At 47.3% G+C, this 21,735-nt stretch overlaps 1 protein-coding gene across 1 annotated transcript in view; it reads right to left on the reverse strand.

Moving 5' to 3' along the window:
* Positions 1–381: 381 nt before the first annotated feature.
* sema4c (sema domain, immunoglobulin domain (Ig), transmembrane domain (TM) and short cytoplasmic domain, (semaphorin) 4C) overlaps positions 382–21,735 on the reverse strand; it is a 55,978-nt gene continuing 34,624 nt past the window's right edge. The window contains exons 4-16 of the mRNA XM_068720778.1: positions 21,499–21,561; positions 19,633–19,731; positions 19,100–19,196; positions 17,816–17,935; positions 15,640–15,791; positions 13,506–13,681; positions 11,719–11,863; positions 10,948–11,161; positions 8,087–8,202; positions 6,186–6,343; positions 5,523–5,614; positions 2,793–5,298; positions 382–1,582 (exon numbers count right to left, since the gene is read on the reverse strand). Coding sequence (XP_068576879.1) covers positions 4,403–5,298; positions 5,523–5,614; positions 6,186–6,343; positions 8,087–8,202; positions 10,948–11,161; positions 11,719–11,863; positions 13,506–13,681; positions 15,640–15,791; positions 17,816–17,935; positions 19,100–19,196; positions 19,633–19,731; positions 21,499–21,561 — 2,328 coding nt within the window. The 3' untranslated portion in view covers positions 382–1,582; positions 2,793–4,402. The remainder of the gene's footprint in view (positions 1,583–2,792; positions 5,299–5,522; positions 5,615–6,185; positions 6,344–8,086; positions 8,203–10,947; positions 11,162–11,718; positions 11,864–13,505; positions 13,682–15,639; positions 15,792–17,815; positions 17,936–19,099; positions 19,197–19,632; positions 19,732–21,498; positions 21,562–21,735) is intronic.

Raw genomic sequence — 21,735 nt, forward strand, 5'->3', positions numbered from 1 at the left:
GATCTAAGGCTGCTCCTCTGGCTGTCAGAGGCTCGATGCACAAACATCAGACTTCAGGTGAGCCCAGCAGCAGCAGCAGGTCGGTGACCGTTGGGCCCACATCTTCAGAGACCTGCTCCACCGTTCATCCCGGATCAAGCTGCACTTGACGGACGGACAGCAGGACGGAGGTGGACTCTGTTTACATCATGATGCTCAAACAGTCACCGTTGATCCTCATGTTGAATTTTCAATGTGAAGATGTCGGCCATGTTGTCTGCCTGGAGAATTGATTTCATTCCTTCTGTCTTCACAGGATACGCAGCACTTTCTAGGACCAGTAAACCAACATTTATGTGTAAAATGTGTGTACTTCCTCTTTAAGAAACAAAATCACACACCTCGAGTATATCTCTATTTTTATTTGTGTATATATACACATATAAAAAATAAGGACATATGTACAATGATAATAAATATCAACACGTTTGTACAAGTGAAATAAGTTACTTAACATCTTTAAAAACAGACATAAAAGATCAATAACAGACGAGCAAAGATGGGGCAAAATAAAATCCGGTTGATAATAGAATAATAGAAACGATAAACTTAAAGCCATGTGTGGGAGAAGACATGATGAGCAAACAGATGGTTAAGAGGTGAAGAAATGCACATGAAGACTTTTCACATGCACTGTTTTAGAGCTTGAGACCTGTGTTCCTTTATCTTTTAGTTCTGTGCAACATGTTGTATTAAATAAAAGGCCTGATTGTAAAAGAGGACTATTGTATAAGACGTCCACGTACCAGTGTAGAGAGCCGACATGTTTCAGCTAAATGCTTATTATGTCATCATATAAAGTGGGCACATTCTATCACCGATCGGCTTTGAATCAACAGATGCATATTTGGTTTTTAGGAGCTGACAAATTAAATAATGGTTAACATTTTGGTACATTCCTCAGCCTTTCATAAAGTGAGGGGATAAAGGTCCAGCAGATCACTGCTGACATGAACAGGAAGCAAACAGGAAGTCCATCAGCCTGAAGACATTTTGCTTGAGGGAATATTTATCTGCAGACATCAGCTCGGTGTAGCAAAGTGGACGGACTGCTGAGACCTAAATATCGATCTGGAATCAAATCAAATGAACTGAATCATTTCAACGAGAACAGAAGCAACCGCAGTCGACTTTGGCTTTTCCAAAAGGTGAAGAGGCACAGACAAAGTGAACGTGTTAAAATGCAGCCATGGCTTCCTGTACAACCCTTGAACCATAAAATCAGACACAGATATAGATCGCTTTCTTTTTCTCCAAAGAGAGCATTATTGTTCCACAACATTAGTGTCTGTAAAAGTCCAAAAATGTCCGATCAAAATGATGCACTTGTACAAGGATGATCATATCAAAGGTGTGCAGTCCACTTGCAGAGGATCATGCAACGTTAAGATGGAGCGCTGATGGCCGAGTTCTGATATTCTACATCTGTCTCAGCGCTCTGTACACAGCGGAGACAAACACAAGGTGTCTCTGTCTCCTCCCCTTCCTTCTGGCTGTGCTCCTCTGGTCCCGACAGACACGTCCCAAAAACACAAAGACACCTCTGAAGGACAAAGCACAGAAAGAGGACACAGCGATGTTAATTCAGTGACTGGATTTTACATTTTCCTTGAAATTGGATCAGAAAGTAGTTTATTTTGTTCACATTGTGAGCAGTGGGTGCGTTCATTGGATCATTTATTGTGATGCTTCATACTAACACCTCATTATACCGCCTGAGCAGGTGACTAGAAAACAATATACCAGGGTGTTTGACAATTTGCAGCAACTAATACAATATCTGGTTATGAGGAGAAGACTGGAATGAAATGGTCCCATATCCCGTCTGAACCCTGCCAGCAGAGCATAGTTATTAAAGAGACATTTCAGGCTGACAAAGGTCGTCCTCAGGTCAACCTATTCTGATCCTTGTCAGACGGAAACGTTTCCTCCTTTATGAGATCTTGTCTTCGCAGGCTTCAGGCAGCGCAGCTCCTTTTCTTATCATTCGCCACGGAAGTTTCTGATGCACCTGTCCCCTCAAGACTTTAACACAGAGTTTGCACAAGAACAACTTCTGCTGAGAAGGTGACTGGTCAAACGGTGCAGAGCATGTGATGTAACACGTAGGCGTCTACAGTCGACACGCTGGCGGCTCTGTGTGTGTGTGTGTGTGTGTGTGTGGGGGGGGGGGGCTGTACTTACTTACTAACATCAGGAATGAGACGCTGCATGGAGCTGAACAAACACATTCTGATGTGAAGCATCATAGGGGACTCAACAAACCAAAGAGGGGACGACGTTAATGCTGAGAGGTGGTCTGACATTGTTACATCATGTCTAACGTAAAGCTGGTGACGTCGCCTCAGCACACACTAGACTAGGTTAGCCTCAACCTGACCCTCAGTTTGACCTTTTGACCCTCACAGTGACAGCATTCCCTCACTTCTTCACTGCGATTGGATGAAGACCAGATATTAGAAAATCTGTTGAATCTAACGAGTCTTTTTAAGGCTGGGAGGAGCCTCGTCTTCCCCTGCTTCAGTTGTTCATGCTAGCTTACTATGTTTTTAATGGACGGACAGAAGAGTGGTATCGATCTGATAATCTGATTCCCAACAAGGAAACTTAAATGTTGCCTATTCCTTTTAGTGATAAGTTGAGCAAAGGGACAGAGAGATGAATGAACTAAATCATTCTCAGCGCTACACCGAGCAGCACAAAGCGGCATTGTAAATCGTTGTTTGCATGAATTTAATTAAGTGGAACAATACCTTTCACTGGTTCACGGCTGGAGCCGGCGGATTGTCGGCATGGCAGCAATCAGTCTGTCTGTCCAATCGTCCATCAACACTGTGTGTGTGTGTGTGTGTGTGTGTGTGTGTGTTTTACAGTGCTCTTCCTCTGTATAAGTCCACAGTAGCCCCGGGTCAGTCTCTGGGCATCGGTAGGGGGGGGGGGGGGGTTCATGGTTGGCATTCAGAGGACTGCGAGTGTGTCGCTGTGTGTAGGAGGAGCTGTTTCCTTCTTGGCAGTGCAACTTACCACCCTCACCACACACACACACCATATAAAGCACTTATTGAGACATCCACAGCGGTCGCCACAGTGACGGTTCAACTACATTCTCCTTGCCTAATGTCTTCATGTCAGCTTCAATTTTGAACTAAGTGTGCAGTTATTGTTCCGCCGCTGTGAGCTGAATGCAAATAGCCGTTTCTTTCTACAGCCAAAAAACGCACATCTGTGACGGGCGTCGGCTCTGATGAAGGTCGTCCGGAGTGCACTTGTAGCACATTGAAGGTCGCCGCGCAGGCCTGAGCGGGGACCGTGAGCCGTCACGAGGTCACTCAGAGTGGAGCCGCTAGTCGCTCCGTGGTCGCTTCAACGCCGCTGCAGACGGTCAGACGTAGAAAAAGAACAACAACAAATGTCTCGATTCAAACCAACCGTCACAACACATGAAAGTGGGAGGGGTGGAGGACTTCCTCCGGGGCTAAATACAACATGGGGCGGGGGGGGGTTTAAATCGAGCAGAGAAAGTCTTGAAAGATTGTCTTTCATTCAAACCCCCCCCTGCATCTTTCACTTCATTCTCCCGTTTCACTTCCTCTCTCCTCGTCTGTCTCTCGTCTCCTCACTGTCCCTCGCAGAGCTCCTGCTACGGGGACATGATTGTCATCTTGCTTCCAGATTAATTAGTCTTTTTTTATACCGCTCTCGCACTCTGGGCTCACAAATACAAAAAGGGGGAGACACGCTTCCAGTTTTTAAGTGCAGTAAGCTGAAAAAGTCTCAAAGGAACAGAAGGACAGAGCGTCGGGTCAATACTTCCAGTCAGTTGCATTCGTCAACTGGTTTCAGCACGGGGGGCTGAAAGCCTCTTGGTCCACTCAACGAAAAAAAAAAAGAAAGCTCGCCCTTCAGAAAACACGAAACACCATTCATTTGATTTCAATGCTTGAGGTGTTCTCCTCTGCGTTTAGCCTTTTTAAATACAAAATGTACACAAGTGGCATTTGCACAGTGGAAGCAGAAAAAGCCACAACCATGACTGCATGTTGCCCAGAACATAATCATTATAGGAGTGCATGTTGGCGAACACAGTGTATGAGTGTTTATATTTAACATGCTGTGTGCTATAAATGTCAACAGTGAGCCAAACAGGCATTGGCAGAGCGAGAGAGAGAGAGAAAGAGAGAGAGAGAGAGAAAATTGACAGCGTGTCACTGAAAGAGAGAGAGAGAGAGAGAGAGAGAGAGAGAGAGAGAGAGAGAGAGAGAGAGAGAGAGAGAGAGAGAGAGAGCAGGCGTCCTCAGAAGGAGGGAGGTAGGTTGGTTGTTTTGTTTCTCCAACTCAGGGGATGGTGGTGGAGGAGGACGGCCTAGACGGACGACTCCTCCGGGTTGGCGTCGGGCAGCACGCTCCTCTGCTGCAGAGTGCGCCTCAGCTCCTCCTTGAAGGGGCTGGAGTAGTCGTTCCCGCTCATGCCCAGGCCTCCCAGCCCGCCGCCCCCAGCGCCAGCCCCGCTAGCCCTCTCCTCCCCTGCTGTGCTCAGGTTGAGGCGGATGTAGCCGTTGCTACCCGAGCCTCGAATGTTGGTGAGGCTGAGACGGCTGGGGGAATGGATGGGCTGGCCGGGAATGGCGCTGGGCGACGCCGTGCTGCTGACGCTGCTGGGCCCCAGGGCGTGACCGGGAACGATCTTCAGCGAGCCGTCTGAGTAGTAGTAGTTGGCGCCGGTCTCCCAGAAGCGGTCCTCGTCGCTGGGCATCTTGCTGGGCACAAAGGTGGGCGGCTCCTTGGGCAGGGTGATGGGGTAGACCAGGGTGCTCTCGAGAGGCTTCATGTCAGCCCCCTTTCCCAGCGCCAGCTTCAGCCTCCTGCGCAAGTAAAGAGCCGCTATGAGGAGCAGCAGGCACGCCGCTCCCAGGGTGATGACCAGCACCCAGAAGAGCCCCATGCTGCTGTCTGGAGCACGGGCCTCCATGAAGACCGGAGCGCTGGCTACCACGGCCACCTGGTAGCGCTCCGTCTGAAACTTGACCCCCTGCTCCTCAGAGTAGCAGACGTAGCGGCCCGCTTGCATCTGGCCCGCTTCGGGGACCACGAGGGCTTTGAGGGTCCGGTCGAAGCGCGGCCCTCCGGCCTCAGGGTCACTCAGCTGGAGCGCGCGTTCGTTGAGGACCCAGAGGGGCTGAGCCAGGTTGGAGACCAGCTGGCAAGGCAGCACCATGTCAGACCCCACCACCACTGTAACGTTCCTCAGACGGGAGTGCTCTGCAGAGGAAGAGGAGGAGAGGAAGAGGAGGGGGTGCGGGACAGAGGAAAGAGGAGAGGTGGCTAGATGTCAACCATAATAATCCCAAATCATATTCTACACCAGCCAGCTCTCTTCTGCTTAATTCAATGTATTCAAGTCCAATTCCATTCTCTCTACTACTGACTGCACCGACAATCGATTCCCACAAGGGGCCACCACTGAGGCGTGGCCCCTCACTCACCAGGGCTGGGGATGGAGACGGGCTTATCAAACTTGGTATTTCCCCGGCTGAACCTTTCCAGCATTAGATCCTGTGACAGGGAGGAGGTGGACCTGGAGGGGAAGAGCGGAAGATGATCAACGGTCACGTACTGTCATAGTAATAATAATAATAATTATTATTATTATTATTATAATAATAAATAATAATAATGATCAAACCTGAATGAGCCGGATCAAAACAAACATTTACTGTATATAATAATTTAGCCATGAAATAGCTGCACATTTCCTTAAATAGACAAATACAGTATATGAGTCTAATATTACAACTGGGTGAATGTTATTCAGCTTTGATCACAGCTCATTAATGGACTTTCCCCACAAGGGACATCACAGCATGTAAAGCAGGAGGATTTTACGCCACAGCTTCAGGGGGAGAGTCTGCACAAGCGGCAGTAAAAGATGCATCACTCTTCTGTTAAGAGCTGCTTCTATTAGCTGGTAGACTTTTATTAGTGTGGTTTCACTGTAGAGTTAAGGACACATCATATACAGTACATCATATGCACTGTTTCAGGGGCTTTTCCAGCAGGTCCCTTAAAAAGATCAAATAACATTCCTATTCCTGTTTAGTCCACAGTGTGGATGCACGGCTGCACGGCTGCACCGGCGCTCGTCTCACCCGCGGTGGAGGTCGATGCGGACGCAGGCCCGACCCTCGCTGTCCCACGCGCAGTAGGGATCCCGGGCGAGCAGACAGTCGGGCTGAGACTGGTACCGGCTGCAGTTGGCCAAGGGCAGCTGGAGAACCTCTGAACGAGAGCCGATGTACAAGTACTTCTACAGACGAACACAAGAGAGAGGAAGAAGAAGAGGAGGAGGAGGACAAAGAACAGATCCACGCCATCACCCAGAGACAGAAACCAGAGAGAGGAAGAAGAGGGAGGAAGATAAACAGAGAGAGGGGGAGGGAGGGAGACTCAGTCAGGAGTTATAGGAGATAATGGGATAATCACTCTCACTTACAGTAACGTTCACCCGTCTGACCCTCTTCCAAACCAATCTGGATTGCGTTCTTTTTGCAAAAGCTGTTCTAAAAAATCTCGGTCGCAGCTAAGCCAGCATTAACGAGATGACGAGTCCGCCCCGTCAGAACCGCACCGACCGGCGGACGTGCCATGTAGAACCACGGGGACGCGGCGAGACATGACGGGACGGGGACGTTGAGACAACGACGGGGCCAGAGGTTCAGACCCGCACTGAGGTGAAGGACTGTAATGAGTGTTATTGTGAAGAGGGTTTTGGATTCACGAGGCGACGCTTGATCTGAAAAAGAGCCGCGTTAATAAAAACATGTGCTGAGTGGCAGCGGGCCAGCGGCACCGGGCCGACTGCCTGTCAGCGGATCCATGATTGTAAGTGTCTGGCAAAAACAGGAATTAACAGGACGGCAGACGATAGAGTCAAACCGTTCTCACTGAATACCGATGAAAAAGTGATGCAACAGCGGAGCAAGCTAGCGGAACCCCGGAACAATACATTCAAGGGATGTGATCAGGGGAGTACAGAACCAAGCTAGTGGTGCCAACAAACTTGAGGAACCTTCCCCCTGAGAGACCATTAGAGTCCTCATCTCTCCACAAGACAGGAAACAAAGCAGCTAGGAGTCCATGACGATAGTGTGCTTTACTCTACTGAGTAGGATTCTATTTCTAATAAAATCCCTCTGGAATTGAATCTGCTCTGTTAACATGTTCTTAAGAAATGGATGCAGTGATGAATCATAAAGCCTTAATGCATTATGAGACGTTCCTGTTTCACTTGAAAGTCTGAATTTGCATAACTGAATGGAAGCGATGCATCTTGAAGGGGATCCTGCAGGGACCTCCCCCCCCGTCCCCCCCTGTCCCCCCACTTTGCTGACATCGGACTCAAAGGGCCGGATCGGAACATTTCTCTATCTTTCTGAAACAGACAATGTGCCAATCAAGCCGACTTTACGCCGTGATTGGGTTTGCTGTGTGAGAAAGTAATCCGGATTTACACTTCTCTCTCTCTCTCTCTCTCTCTCTCTCTCTCTCTCTCTCTCTCTCTCTCTCTCTCTCTTTTTGCATTTCATGTGTAACAGCGACTGCACCACTGTGAAAGCCCTCCTGAGGTTCAAATGAGCGTCACGTCTCGCCCCTCTCGGTGACTGCCATCTTTTTAATTCATTTTTTGGGGGTTTTAACTCCATCAGATAGCGATAGTAGAGAGAGATGACAGAAGATGAGGACGATGCTATAAATACCTTCCAACCTGGGGAGGTGGTCACCGCTGACGAAACAGAGGTTGAGATATCCTGACGGTTTATTTCTAGACACGACATGCATCTGTCTGTCACTCCATGCCTTTCCATTAAAACCTTCATTATTAAAGCTAACCCAGGCAACATCATCAGGGACACTTTAAGTTCCTCCACAGCCACAAGGTAAAGTACACAACTGTTTTTGGTTCCCTATGAATAGTCAAAGTCTGCATGTGTACAACTGCTGCATTGTCCTTGAACAACACACTCTAAAGATGCGGTCCCTTGGTCCTCACCTTGGAGTGGGAGATGGTCAGGCTGTCCACTGGCTGGGCCGTCTCAAACAGCTGGATCTCCTCTATCACGTGGGCCTCGGAGCCCAGGATCACCACCCTCTGCAGCCAGCCCTCCGCTGCGGCACAAGGGAGGAGAGAGGAAGGAGGAGTCAGCTCACTCTAGCACACGAGACGCTCCTTATCTGATCGGAGCAAAGTTTTCACGGCATGAATGAAAAACAGACTTCCCAAAAAGATGTGCTGAGCAGCTCATTTGAATATCATTGATGTGATATTAAGAAATATGTAGATACACACAGCTGCGACCGCACACCAGTTCATTTGAATAATGAAAATGTGACTTCATCAATTTGACTGTTCAGCTGTGACCGAATATGAATATTAAGGATCCGCAAACAAACACCTGCTGTGACTGCAGAGGATTTTACTTAAATATTAATGATATCCACAAACATGCACCTGTGATTGCATATAGAAGTTCATCAAAATATGAATAGTGAGATATTATAACACACAAACACACTCCTTTGACGTAACAATTGATTTGAATGTTGATGTAAAACGTCTATAAGAGACAAGGACTGTACAGAGAACAGGAGCGCACACAGAGCTACAGTGTCATCCAGTTGTCTGCAACTTTCACCAACTTCAATTTGTGAAACTTTAACGCTAGAATGTCATGCAACTCTGCAACCGAGAGACACAGAAAGAGAAAAGGAAAAGGACTTCTCCAGCTCAGCGAGAACACGATCCAAAGGTGAACTTTAAAGAGTGGAGATGCTGGTCCCGGCCTTTGAAGACCTCGGGTAAAGATAATATCATCAGAGACATTTGCAGACTTTTTTATGAGGTGTTTGGGGAGCTGATGCTGAGGGAGGAGGAGGAGGAGATCCTGCACTCCTCCTTTCATGTAAGGCATTGTGAACCAGTTGAGATCCCCTGTGATGAAGAGTGTTTCAGGCACAGCTGGTGGGGTGACCTTGATGTGTGTGTGTGTGTGTGTGTGTGTGTGTGTGTGTGTCCATGGATGGAACAGTATTACGTGCTGACATGTACTTTTTTGTGTGGCCCTCTCGATTAAGAGACTGTCACAGATAATATGAAAAGCTAACTCGGTAGCCGACGGGAGGTTTGAGGGAAATACACACACACACACACACACACACACAGCAAGCCACATATCATCACACTCGCCTCTCGCGGTGTCAGGGGCCGGTGTCGGCTAATCCCTCAGTCCTGCAGCCTGTTTTCTCTCCTGAAGAAACAGTCAAGAGTTCCCTCTTCCTCTCTTTCCACATCAGCTGTCGCTACGCTGCAGCTAATAGCTAATCAAGCCCACAGCCCTATTGGCACTATGAGCGCACGTCTGCCAAGGGCCCTGTTGAGTTTGTGCTGTGAAGCACGACAAGCGGGGATGACTACACTTGGCTGAGGAAGCGTAAGTGTGTGCATCTCTGTGTATCAGTTTGTGAGTGTGTTACCCACGTGTGTGTGCCCATGTGTGTGTGTGTGTGTGTGTGTGTGTGTGTCCGGGTTGGCCTCCCTGCTTGCCAGCAGAGAAGCCCCGAGTCCGCTGTTGTGGCGCTGTCAGTTTCCACAGTCGCTCTGTGCCGCAGTGATCTGAATGGTAAGCAGTTGAGTCGCTCTCCATTCATGAGATGAGCCGCATTCAAATTCACATTCCCTGGAATCCACCGTCGGATCTGTGTTATTAAGGATTAAGGCTCCGTGAGGGCCGGCCGATTCCGGATCCGTGCCAAAACAGGACACCTGCATACGGGCCCGATGGCTACGACCGGAGATATTAATTAAGTGGCGCATACGTAGATGTTTCCTTTGATGCATGAAGATGGATCTCAGCATGCAAATCAAGTCCTTAATTGAAACCCAGCTGAAGTCTGGCCAGATGGCATGTTGTTTTGCGCCACCATACCTAATGCCAGTACCTGTCCCCGTCTGCTGCCATGGCCTGTACGCTTTCATCTCTTCAACAAACACTGTGTGTGACTCCAACGCACACACACACACACACACACACACACACACACACACACACACACACACACACACACACACACACACACACACAGTTAGGGGACTATAAGCAACGACTCTGCCACATGGAGAGTACTCCATGTTACCGGAGGTAGAGAAACAGGAACACCACACACTCTATACTGCAATCCAACACAACAACCCTGCAGAAAATGATAGTTTTCAGCTTAACTTTTATGTATGTTTGCATATTCCATATCTCTCAAAGCTGAGTGTGGTGTTCTCTTGGCCTGCATCGTATTTCAAGAGGTTATTTTGTAATAACTTGATTGGTACGTTTAGAAGACGTAACCCTGTGATGCTCACTTCAAGTATGAACATTATAACCAGGTAAAGATATCTTAAAGCGTAAAACGCATCTAAAGTCAGTATGGGGTCAATCAAAACTAAAATGAAAAACGGACTTTGCTGACGTCGGGGCAGTATTGTGGGATCATGTAGTTTTCATTGTGAAACAACCACGTCTGTCTGAAGAGACTCAGACAGACGGAGTCATTTATTTAAGTATTATTCACGTCACATTTACCAAATACATCATTTAATTCTAAAGAAACACAACACTATTAAATAACACCGGCTAATGCTACGCTAACTTGCTCGCCAGCTTCCTTCCTCACTCTGTGACGCATCAGCTGGTGTTTCCTGTGTTTCCTGTGTTTCCCCGTCAGTTGGAGCAACTAGAGGGTAAAGCGGACATGACGCCGTAGACGGGAGAACAAATGAGAAGCACCGTTACCAGAGTCCTCTGGGTTTGAACAAACATTTGGGACAACTCCACACACAACACAGGTTAGGTTAGTTCGTACCTGTGCCGATGAACAGCATGTTGTACGCCCGCTGGTCCAGGGCGCTGACCCGATCCACCGCCAGCCTTGTGAAGTTGACGCCCTTGGTGAGCAGCAGGGGGCGAGCCAGAGCTTTGTCCTCCATCAGCGGGTGCTTCTTGGCAAAGTTGAGCGTGGCGTCAGGCAGCTGCAGAGAGCTGTTGTAGCCGCTCTCCCTGTCTGAGTTAGTTATACACTGCGGCACAGACGGAGGATAGAGAGGCGGAGGGGGAGGGAAATGGAGGGAGGAAAGGAATGGAGGAAAAGGACGAAGGGAAGAGTGAGAGGGCCAAGAAGGAGAAAGAGGTGAGGAAACTTCTTAGCTGCAGCTGGCACAGGTTGGCATGGCTTGCTGGCTTTGGGATGACTCCCTCCCTCTTTCCCTTTCCCTCCTCTTCTCCATCTTTATTTCACTCTGCCTTTCAAATCCGCCTTCCATCACATCCCTTCCTCTGCTTCCTTTCCTTTCGTCCTGGATCATTACCTTCTTAGCTTTTCGTGTCGTGCCAGCTTTTGCTCTTTTCCACTTTCATCGCTACAGTACCCCACGCCACCCATTTATACCTCCCTCCCTCCCTCCCTCCCTCCTTCATCATCCCTCCTCTATCATCCCTCCTCTGCCCACTTATGTCTCCTTCTGTGGTGCAGTGGTTGACAAAACACCCCAGGTTTTAGAACAAAGCTCCTGCTTCCTAAAGTTGCCTGGAAACATCACATGTCACGTGTGCTAGCATCGGGCTCCCGGTTTCTTACCGATCCAGGTCGTGGCACAGGGACGGCGCCGGTGTAGCGCCCCCACCTTTGAGAGGCCTCCCTGTATTCTTTGTAGGATCCTTCAAACACCTTCTTCACATCACCGATCTGGTACTGGCAAACCGCCGACACGTCCACGTCACCCCTGGAACACGGAGACAAGGCGGGGAATTAGCGGTGTGTGTCGGTACAAACTGAGAGACGGATTACCTGTCAAAATGTGTCTTTTCAGTAGCAAACCGCTTCTGGATGCAGCACAAGTAGAGTCAGGCTGACACGGATGTGAGCTGTTCCATACACAACGGAATATGGTAAAACACAGCATTGTATGTATATATATATATATATACATATATATACATATATATACATATATATAACGCCCAGCAGCCTATACTGTCACTTATCGAGTGAGCTGAAATGATAAGGTGTGTTGACACATTTTCTGTTGCAGAAGCAAAGTGATGTACAAAGTGATGTACATGTAATACAGTTACTTGACGGGGAACAGAAATCAATCAGTTGGCGCTGCGGCTCAGGTAATGCATTTCATTTAATGGTTAGGCAAGGGAGGCAGGATCTGTGTGTTTTTAAAACCCAATTTTAGACCCAAAGTGGAACTGAAATTGGGTATTGACGCATGACCCAGGCACATTAAGTCACACTTGCACTCCTCATGTCACAAATATATATTTCATTTCCATTCTCATCAGCCGGGACGAAGACGGGACTCTTGTTTTATTTAGCTGTGCTCTTCCTGTCTGAGACGGTCCTGTTAATGAGCAGCAGTGCCACGGCTTTTAAAGGACAGCGCTGATGTCTCAGTAAGTTAAGACGCTGGCCTGTTCACGCAGATTACGGCTTGAACTCTTGAGTCATCATTTACATAATGTCCAATTATCTTAATGCCAGGGGACTTTAAGGAATCCCCGGCGAGTCGCAGAGACGGAGGATTAGGCGTTTCTTCAGCTGCAGTAGGAGCTCTGAATGAAGAAACAAAGCCGGCAGTTCAAAGCTGGTTCTCTTTGCGATATGATATCTTATTGAGGAACACAAAAGACTGACATCAAAGGGTACTACCCGGAGACGGAGACACTGTCCAACTCTCCTGAAGAGAACCTCCTGCCCTCGCTCCTAGTTCTGATGATAAGTAACTCATTAACACATTAATGCCGGTCTTTACTCCACTCTGACCGATCACCACACTGTTGTTTAATTAACACTTTTCATGACGTTTTCTCTACAGAGGAAACAAGTCAGAAAAAGTTGATTTGACCCTAAACTAGTTATGAGAATGATGCTCATGATACTCACATCGGAAGGGTTAACAAGTGATGTGAATCATTTGATTCAACCAGTGACTCAATCTCCAGTCTGTTGAAATGTGGGATATTAGTGGAGCGGGACTTAATTAAATGGGGCAGACGTGTCCACTGTCATCTGAAGCAACATTACGACTGTGAGTCTGTGACATTAAATCACGAAAACACGCTCAAGCACACTTGAGCTGTATCCACTCAAAATAACTCACATGACTGTCAGTTGATTATATTATATTATACTATTATATCAAAAGCCCAATTACTCAGTAAATACCTAATCACATAAAGTAGGCCATTAGAAGTGACTGGCCGACCTGTGATTTGAATAAAAAGCAGAGCAGCTGATGTGTTGGCAGAGTGATGTAGCGCCTCGCCCTGACAGCAGATGGCACATGTAGTAATTAACTCCCGAGGACGACACTTAAAGCGAGCTCCGGTCCGGTGGCGGCGCTCGCTGCGACTCACCACTGCGCGTGGAAGATGCCGTAGAAGGTGGTCCCCCTCCAGTCCTGGCCCGGCAGCGTGAACACGGCCCGCAGGTTGTTGAAGGAGACGTGGCGCTCGGGGAGGGAGCACTCCAGACGGGCTTTCTGGAAGGTGGTCCACTTCTTCTGCAGGGTTCTGGTACCACCCAGATCCCCCTGAGAGAGGACACGTTGGGTCTCATCAGTGGCTGAATATATGCAGATGATTTTGGATTATTTGGATTTGTTTAAAGCCTCCGCAATGATCCAGTTCACTGTGCCTGTCCTGCTTTAACGAGCACAAGCAGCAGCCAATTGGAATAATCGACGAGTCTGAGAAAAACAGTAATGATATCAGTAGCAATGATAACACTAAAAAGAACAACAGCAACAAGGAGACATTAACATAATAATAAATCAGCATTTTGATCAGTATGCTAGCATGTGAGTGCCTTGACTGACACAATTTGAATTATGGCCAAATAGCCACACTGTTCATGTATTTATTATTATTGTTTCTTTCCCTGCCGTGCCGAAAACGTACCAAAGCCGTGCCCCCCCCCCCGCTGTAGCACAATAACAAACCCGCTCCGTGCCAGAGAGCTGACCCGACTGTTGGCACGTTGGAAACACCTCTTAAGGAGCAGTTAGACCCTGGGATGTTCACGGGGACCATTGGAATGGAGGATAACAATAATAATAATATTCAATTATACAATAACCGCTGCGCAGTGATGAGCCGTCCCTTTATATATACGCTGTGGGCTCAAAAGAGGCCGTCTGCCACATACGTCTCATCGCTATCATCCTCAGTGATTGCAGAAGCTGTAAAAAAGGAATTAAAACAGAAAAAGCAAAGGCTCACATTACGGCGGTGAGATACCGACGTTGTGCAGCGGCAGCATCAGCAGGAGGGGCTAAAATGTTCATTGCTCTGGTACACATTGTGTGTGAGCATCTGTTTCTAATTCCATTCAAAGAGCTTTATTGTTCATCACAGCGCAGACATGAAAGGGCATTTACCATAAAACAGTGCATATATCGTACACTTAATGAGACACATCTCCTCAGACTGTCGACTGTCTCTTCTGCTCAGTTTAAAGGTTACTGAGACGACGTGTCTGCAGTGTGACTGAAAGATGACAGTAAGCCTCTAAAAGGTCCCTGAAGACAAAGGACAATACAGAAAAGCCGCCGTCTCAAGTCTCACTCTCCACAGCCAGCAGCGCCTCTGACGTCCGGCCGTGATCACCGTGGTACATCACACCTAATCAGTTATCCTAATGAGGCCGTTAATTAAGCGAATGAAAGCATTCATTACCAAACAGCTCCATGTCAGTGTGATTGTGTTCACAGAACACATTGTTGCTAAATGGTTGTTTAGATGAAATTCAGGGTGGAACTAATTGAAGCACAGGACAGCTGCTTCCTCTGTGCTTCATTCTGGTAATAATACAAAGGCTTGAAGAAAATGCATCAGGTCCTGTCTGACACAGGAACAGGAACAGGAAGTATCATGTCTCCATCATGTCTCCATCCTGGTCAACGCACCACTTTGTACACGGTAGATGGAGTTGATGAGCAGATGGATGCATGTACGGCAGCTCAGAGATGACAACATGTGTCCTCGAGTCAAGACGTAGGTGAAACACTCTGAGCATTACCAATATGTGGAGCCCTCTTCAGAGCTGGTGTGCTAGCTAGAGCGTTGTGTCCTCTCAGTTTAGACACTCCGTATCACTAAAGCATTACAATCCAAACAAAGGCAGAGCAAGCTATGCTCACTTAGCTTTGTGAGCGACGTCAGGCTCCTCTAAGTGTGATTCATCACATTTAAAGCTATATGTATTTACTTAACGTGTAGTGGAGCTGTTGAACAACTCTACCGGGTACCTCCTTATATGGGCATCTCCTGTTGAAGTCTGTAACTGTCTCAAATTATTAAGTGCTAAGAAGCAGCTGCCAAAACAGCTGGAGAAAACAGAGAAACAGCTGATTTCAAGCCAAGCATGCAGGACGCTGCTCTGCAGACAAAGCTAGTTGTGGGCGTCACGTGTCGCCGTGCATCCTGAAATAGTCCGATTGATTAGGACTGAACGTGTTGAGATCGGGTCGGATGATCAGCTGTACGGTACCTTGCAGACTCGGGCCACTCTGGCCACAGTGAGCTCAGTGTCACAGTCCAGCTCCAGCGCTCGCTCGCTGAAGAAGAAGTAGATCTTGTCGTCGTCCCCGTCTTTACTGCCGCTGCTCTCCCTCACCAGGGCTGAACCCACAAAGTCCGGCTCTGCGCACACACACACACACACACACACACACACGGAGGTAAGTATCAAAACGTGTATTTACACACTGTCTCAGCCTCTAGGTGCATTTGAACTGAATCACTCCACACACACACACACACAGACACACACACACACACACACAGACACACACACACACACACACAGACACACACACACACACACACACACACACACACACGCTTGCTTGACACCTCGTTCTTACTCCCTGCCGCCTCTTCTCACCTCTCTGTCTATTTTCCATCAGCACTCTCTGCTCCGCCTCATCTCTCCTCCACTCATGTCTCGCTCTCTGTCTCTCCATTAGTGGCCCATTTTGTGTTTCTCACTTCCTCCCGTCCTTCTCACATTCTCTCTCTGTATCCGGCCCTCATTAGATTTCGAGTGATATGTTTTTAAAAAAGGCGGACACACTAAATTCAGCCATTTTATGCTTAAGTCATCTTTTTTGAGTTACAAGGATACAACGTTCCCTCCAGATGGACCGTTCTTTTCTGCATAAAAGCCTCAGAAGCAGTATTTTACTCCATCATGGGGCACTACAACTCTCCACTGAAACCCGGGCCAATTAAATCAAGGTGAAGCTGGCTTCATCACTCTAGTTTTTAATAAAAGCTCAGCATCAGCATGAATAACAAACGGACACATCGATCCGAGCCTCAGCCTCATCTGTATGGCGCTCCTTCCTCCCCTCACTCTTCCATTCCTCTCACCTATCCCTCTATCTTTTCATCGCCGGTCCTAATGTCTGTTCTTTCATCAGCCATTTTCCCCGCTGTGACTTCACCCTCTTCTCCTCCCTTCGTTTCTCTCCAAGTAGCTCCCTCCTTTCTCCACCTCCTCCCCCCAAAGATAACGATCCTTCGCTGGAGCCAAGTCCTGCGCTTCATTTCCTGCCACTCATTTATTTTGTTCTCTCCTCTTGTTCTTTTGCATGTTTCCAGCTCACACTTTTTAAAAAGAAGCCAGCGTTATCTCTAATACGAGTCATTTTATTCAAATACATATTTAATGTGTCGCAGTGTCTTGGAAAGCTTTAAGTGATGCAGCATATTTAATTCAATGGTAATTATGGAATAGATATTTTTCCATAAATTTGAATTTTCTTCTGAACATAATGGTAGAATACAAGTGGACAACTGTGCATGGAACTCTAGTGCTGTGATGACGTAGTGTCTTCCACACACACACACACACACACACACACACACACACACACACACACACACACACACACAGAGTAAAAGTGTAATGGACAAAAGCTACAAACGTGAGCAACTAACTTAGAAGTAAGCTAGTAGTACTACCAGTACCACTAGATGGTAGTAACTGTGTAGCTTACTTGTAGCAGGTAGCATATCGTTAGCTTGCTACCAGTGCTCTAGGTAGAGCTACGTTTGACAAATTCATCCTTCTCCTCAAAGACTAAATGAAACACACTGCTTGGATTTAACGTCGAACGTTCAAACAGGACGAAACAGCATTTTAATTCATCCTCTAAATGAACTAATGTGCTATAAAACTATGGCTGATTAGCAGCGCTGCCCTGGTTCTCCACTCTGGTACAGGCACCAGTCAGTGGTGAGGACGCTGACCGTGGACATGCAGCTTCATTACATCATGCATGGAGCCAATGAGGGCTGAGTAAAGACCCCTTTACGTTGGTTTGAACACGAGACGCCAGCTGGCGAGATTAAAAAGTCTTCTGGAGGCAGTTTTCAACCAGCTCATTAGTGCTGATAAAAGCAGAGGAAACGTGCAAACAGCGGCCCTCACTTCAGCCGACATGTCAGCTAGAAATGAAAAGCCTGCTGTTGTTTACTTCTGTGTGGAATTGAAGACCCATTGTTTCAAAAACGACTCTGAATGTTGAGCAGTAAATGCGCTCTAAGCAAACAACCAGTTTAATTATTGTTCTGTTCCCCCCACCCCCCCCCCCCCTCTTTCAGTTGGCGGGTTGACTCTTCTGTCTCTTTGTCTTTCTAACGTCCTCCTCTTCACTTACCATTGAGCCAGGCAGGCAAGTATTCACTCTTCATGCTGTAGTGCTGCTGGCCCAGGTTCCTCAGAATGACCGGCTCTGTACCCAGGAAGTTGTTGAGCGTTGCCGAGTACAGCTCCTTATCTGTACCAAAAAAACAGAGGAAAGCCGTAGTTTAATTCTGTTTTTCGGCCACACTGGTACGAGCCTGAGAGAGGAGGACACAAAGGAGAACAGAGGATGCTGCCTTTCAGCTCAGAGACGCTGTTCACACTGAAGGGAACGCAGCATGCTACGCTAAATTGGACTCCTGGACTCTCAGTGCAATCACGTAGCTCCAAAGCAGATGGGACATGCTGCAGAAGTGGTTTGTGGAGATTTAATGCTGGAGCCCTAAACACATGGTGCTGTTGTTCACCGTACAGACCGCTGAGACGGGACAAGCGGAGCCGCCTGTTGGTTTGGCGTCGACTGAAGTTCTCGAGCGCCTTTAGTTCAACGTGATCCTTTGATGATCGTGACACTCGTTCAGAAACGCTCAGACTCTTAGAGATCCTTCTACCTTCAGTAAACGGGTACGTCACAGGAAAGTGAGCGCTCGCAGTCTGTCCAGCTACGCAAGGGCCTGAACCACCAACGATCACAAAAACAACCTGAACAGATGGGTAAGACATCGACACCTGTCCACATATTTGCATGTATCTGGTTCATGTACCAAGTCAGGAGCATACAGGTCACTTGATGCTAAAAACGACGTTATCTGTGGTCGTGACATAATGAAAAGTTTTGACTTGTTTTTAAGTGTCAGTCAACGCGTTTCACAGCCACGGACGCCGCCGGTGTTTCACTTAAACAAGTGACAGTGATAAGTTGTGACCCTCAGTCGAGTGGTTGCTCGAGGTGAGCTGTTAAAAACACCAACAGAACATGCAGGCGTCTCCTTAAACCCATCTTAAATACAGACTCGGTGTTTATTATCTGCACCGACCATTTACGATAGTCACTACGGGCAACCACGGAGCATCCAGCTGAAAGTCACCAGTTCACACGGTCACTCATTAAAGTGAAACACCTGTCGCTCTGAAGCGTCGTCGTTATCCTGCAGAACAGGAGTTCTCTGTCGGAACCATCGATCCTGACAACCGAGGAACGCTGCGCCCAGACGCTGACGCTGTTGACGGGTTAAAATCCATATTTAAAGCGTGATTGCTCATCTGGATTGCTGGGGTAAAACGCCACTTCTGCACACATATTTTTTATTTTTATGACAACATGCGTTCATTTACGTAAATTCACTCTGACACTCACCCACTATCAGGCCAGTGTGCCCCTTGGCGGGGTCATACGGGCATTTACCCTTCCCATCTTCCAGGGGCGCAGTGTTCAGGGTGAAATAGTCGGCGTTCTGCAAGAACAGGAACACAGGAACACAGGAACACAGGTGCTGGTGGTCAGTGAGTACCATGACCCGCATGATGACACAGCTGCAAGCGCTGTCTGTCCTTTACGAGGACCAGAGCTCCGTCCCTGCTCATGTTGTCCTATCGCATCAGTGTCACACACACACACACACACACACACACACACACACACACACACACAAACACACAAGCATTCACACATCTAACCCAGCATGGGATACTGTTTTCCATTGCATTTATTTTTACATTTTATCACACAGTGGTCTTCGCCTGAGGTCAGATGACTGACATCTCAAGTTGACACCTGTCAACATCGGGCTCACAATAACTCTGTCAAGGGAAACACACACACACACACACACACACACACACACACACACACACACACACACACACACACACACACACACGCATAGTTACCACGTAGGTGCATTTGGGCTGGAAGGCGTAGGTGCCGCAGGTGTAGAGGTGCGTGTGGTTGTAGCTCTGCAGGAAGCGAATGTAGTTGAAGCATTCGGTCTGGGGGGAGAGGAGCAGTTGTTAGAATGCTGTTGTTTGGTGAAGCAGGTGAAGCTGTTGTCCTCTGTGGAGGTGGAGTCTGTTCCACCATGACGTCTCTCAGGATGCCCACACGCACCTCTGAGATTTAGCTTTTAGTCTGATGCTTCTTTTAAATCCTCGGTTCCTTGAAATACCTCAATAACCTTGAGACTAGATCATGTTTGCTGATTCTATCCTTATATTAAATATTAAGAATGTGTGGAATCAGTTGGCCAGTCAGTGATTGAAAGGCTCTTTTGGCTGTGTCGTCTTCAAATAGTAGCAATAGTTTAAAAAGACGTAGACGCTGAACACCGGCAGCCTTTTAGAGCGTATGTTTCTTTCATTTATCAGGTGTATGAAGTCAGTGTCCCATTGAGGACAACCCTTAATATATGATGCAACCACGATATCCAAGTAACCTTTAAACAGAAGAAATAACAACAGATCGTTTCCATTGAAAAGATACGTGTGGAATTAGCAGCATAATGTATTCAGTGTTTTATGGGCAGTGCCCTTCAATGTCTGCTCTGTGATGAACAATAAAGCTCTTTGAAAGGAATTGGAAACAGATGCTCACACACGATGCTGGAGGAATGAATAATTCAGTGCGTCCACTTCATGTTGCTTTCGCAGCAGCAAAACAATATCTGTATCTCACAGCTGTAATCGGAGCAATATGATTTTTTAAAATTCATTTTTACAGCTCCTGCAATCAGTGAGGATAATTAGGATGGGATGAGTCTGTCAGACGGGCTTCAACCGCAGGCTCACAACTCCAACATGAAATAAAAAGACTTCAGCAGAACAACGGTCAGAGTAAACACCATCTGGTCATTCTAATGAACTACATCGATTCCTGTCATGTGTGTGTGTGTGTGTGTGTGTGTGTGTGTGTGTGTGTGTGTTCATATGTGAGAATCAAAGCTATTAAAGTCACTGGACTAAAGTAGCTGTGTGGAACAAAACAAGTATTTTTGACTAATTGTTCTGCACAACTATGTTGATCCTGCTGTAATTTATGTAAGACAAATGATCAACATTAAGTTTTGATAACTATTTGAAAACTATGTTTAAAGTTCCTGTTTTAAAGACACTCATTTCTCAACACGTCTTTTTAATTCCTTTAGCTGCATCCCTCCAGTGAACTACTCCCGTCCTGTTTAAAAGCACATCAAAGGTTATTGTTGAGCGATGAGAGACGTTTTAGCTCCATTTCCAGAAGCGCTGTGTGTTTCCATGAAATATTAAAGGAGACTATAAACGTACGTTATGCAGGGTAAGCAGTGAGGAGCTCTTGCTCAGACTGAAGCAGTTTAACAAAAGCACCTGGACTGCTGGAGCAGCAGGCTCATGTGCAGAGACAGAGTTTCTCTGTTAAATAGGAAGACGTGGAACATCATTAAGACGTGTGTTACGTCTTTTTAAATCTGACCGTGGTGAACTTATATATCAAAGGAACCGTTTCCTGCTGAGTTGAAGGAGAAGATGTGTGCTGCATGTGAAGCCTGGGCCCATCGGTCGTTTTCACGTTCTAGGCCCTCTTTGGAGCAGAACCCTCTTAAAAGCTGCTGATCCTAACCATCCACTGCGTGCTAATGTAATGACTGGAAGCTTTCCAGTTCCAAGTCCCACACTGACTTGACAAAATGTAATTGAGCAAAGTGAAGTGCTGTCATAAACTACCGTCTTAAACGGCCACTGTGCCCTAGAGCAAGGCACTCTGTCAGCTTCGATCCACGTTACCTGGTTGTTCTTCCCTTTGGCGACGCACTCTCTCTTCTTCTCCTGCGGAGCCGGCCAGTCGATCTGGGGAACAGAAAGAGACACCGTGTCGTCTTCAGGACGGCTGCCGTCTGCCTTTTGGCCCATGAGCAATACATCCTGCAAGTACCGATGTGTCTATACATCGTGTTCATTCACGGGCCATAAAAAGTGAATATATGTGTGAATGACATCGCCTCATTTCTTTCTAAAGGTGCA

This window comes from Cebidichthys violaceus, unplaced genomic scaffold (assembly GCF_023349555.1).
Source record: "Cebidichthys violaceus isolate CVI_PGR_0920_01 unplaced genomic scaffold, fCebVio1.0.p SCAF_26, whole genome shotgun sequence".
Lineage (NCBI taxonomy): Eukaryota > Metazoa > Chordata > Actinopteri > Perciformes > Stichaeidae > Cebidichthys > Cebidichthys violaceus.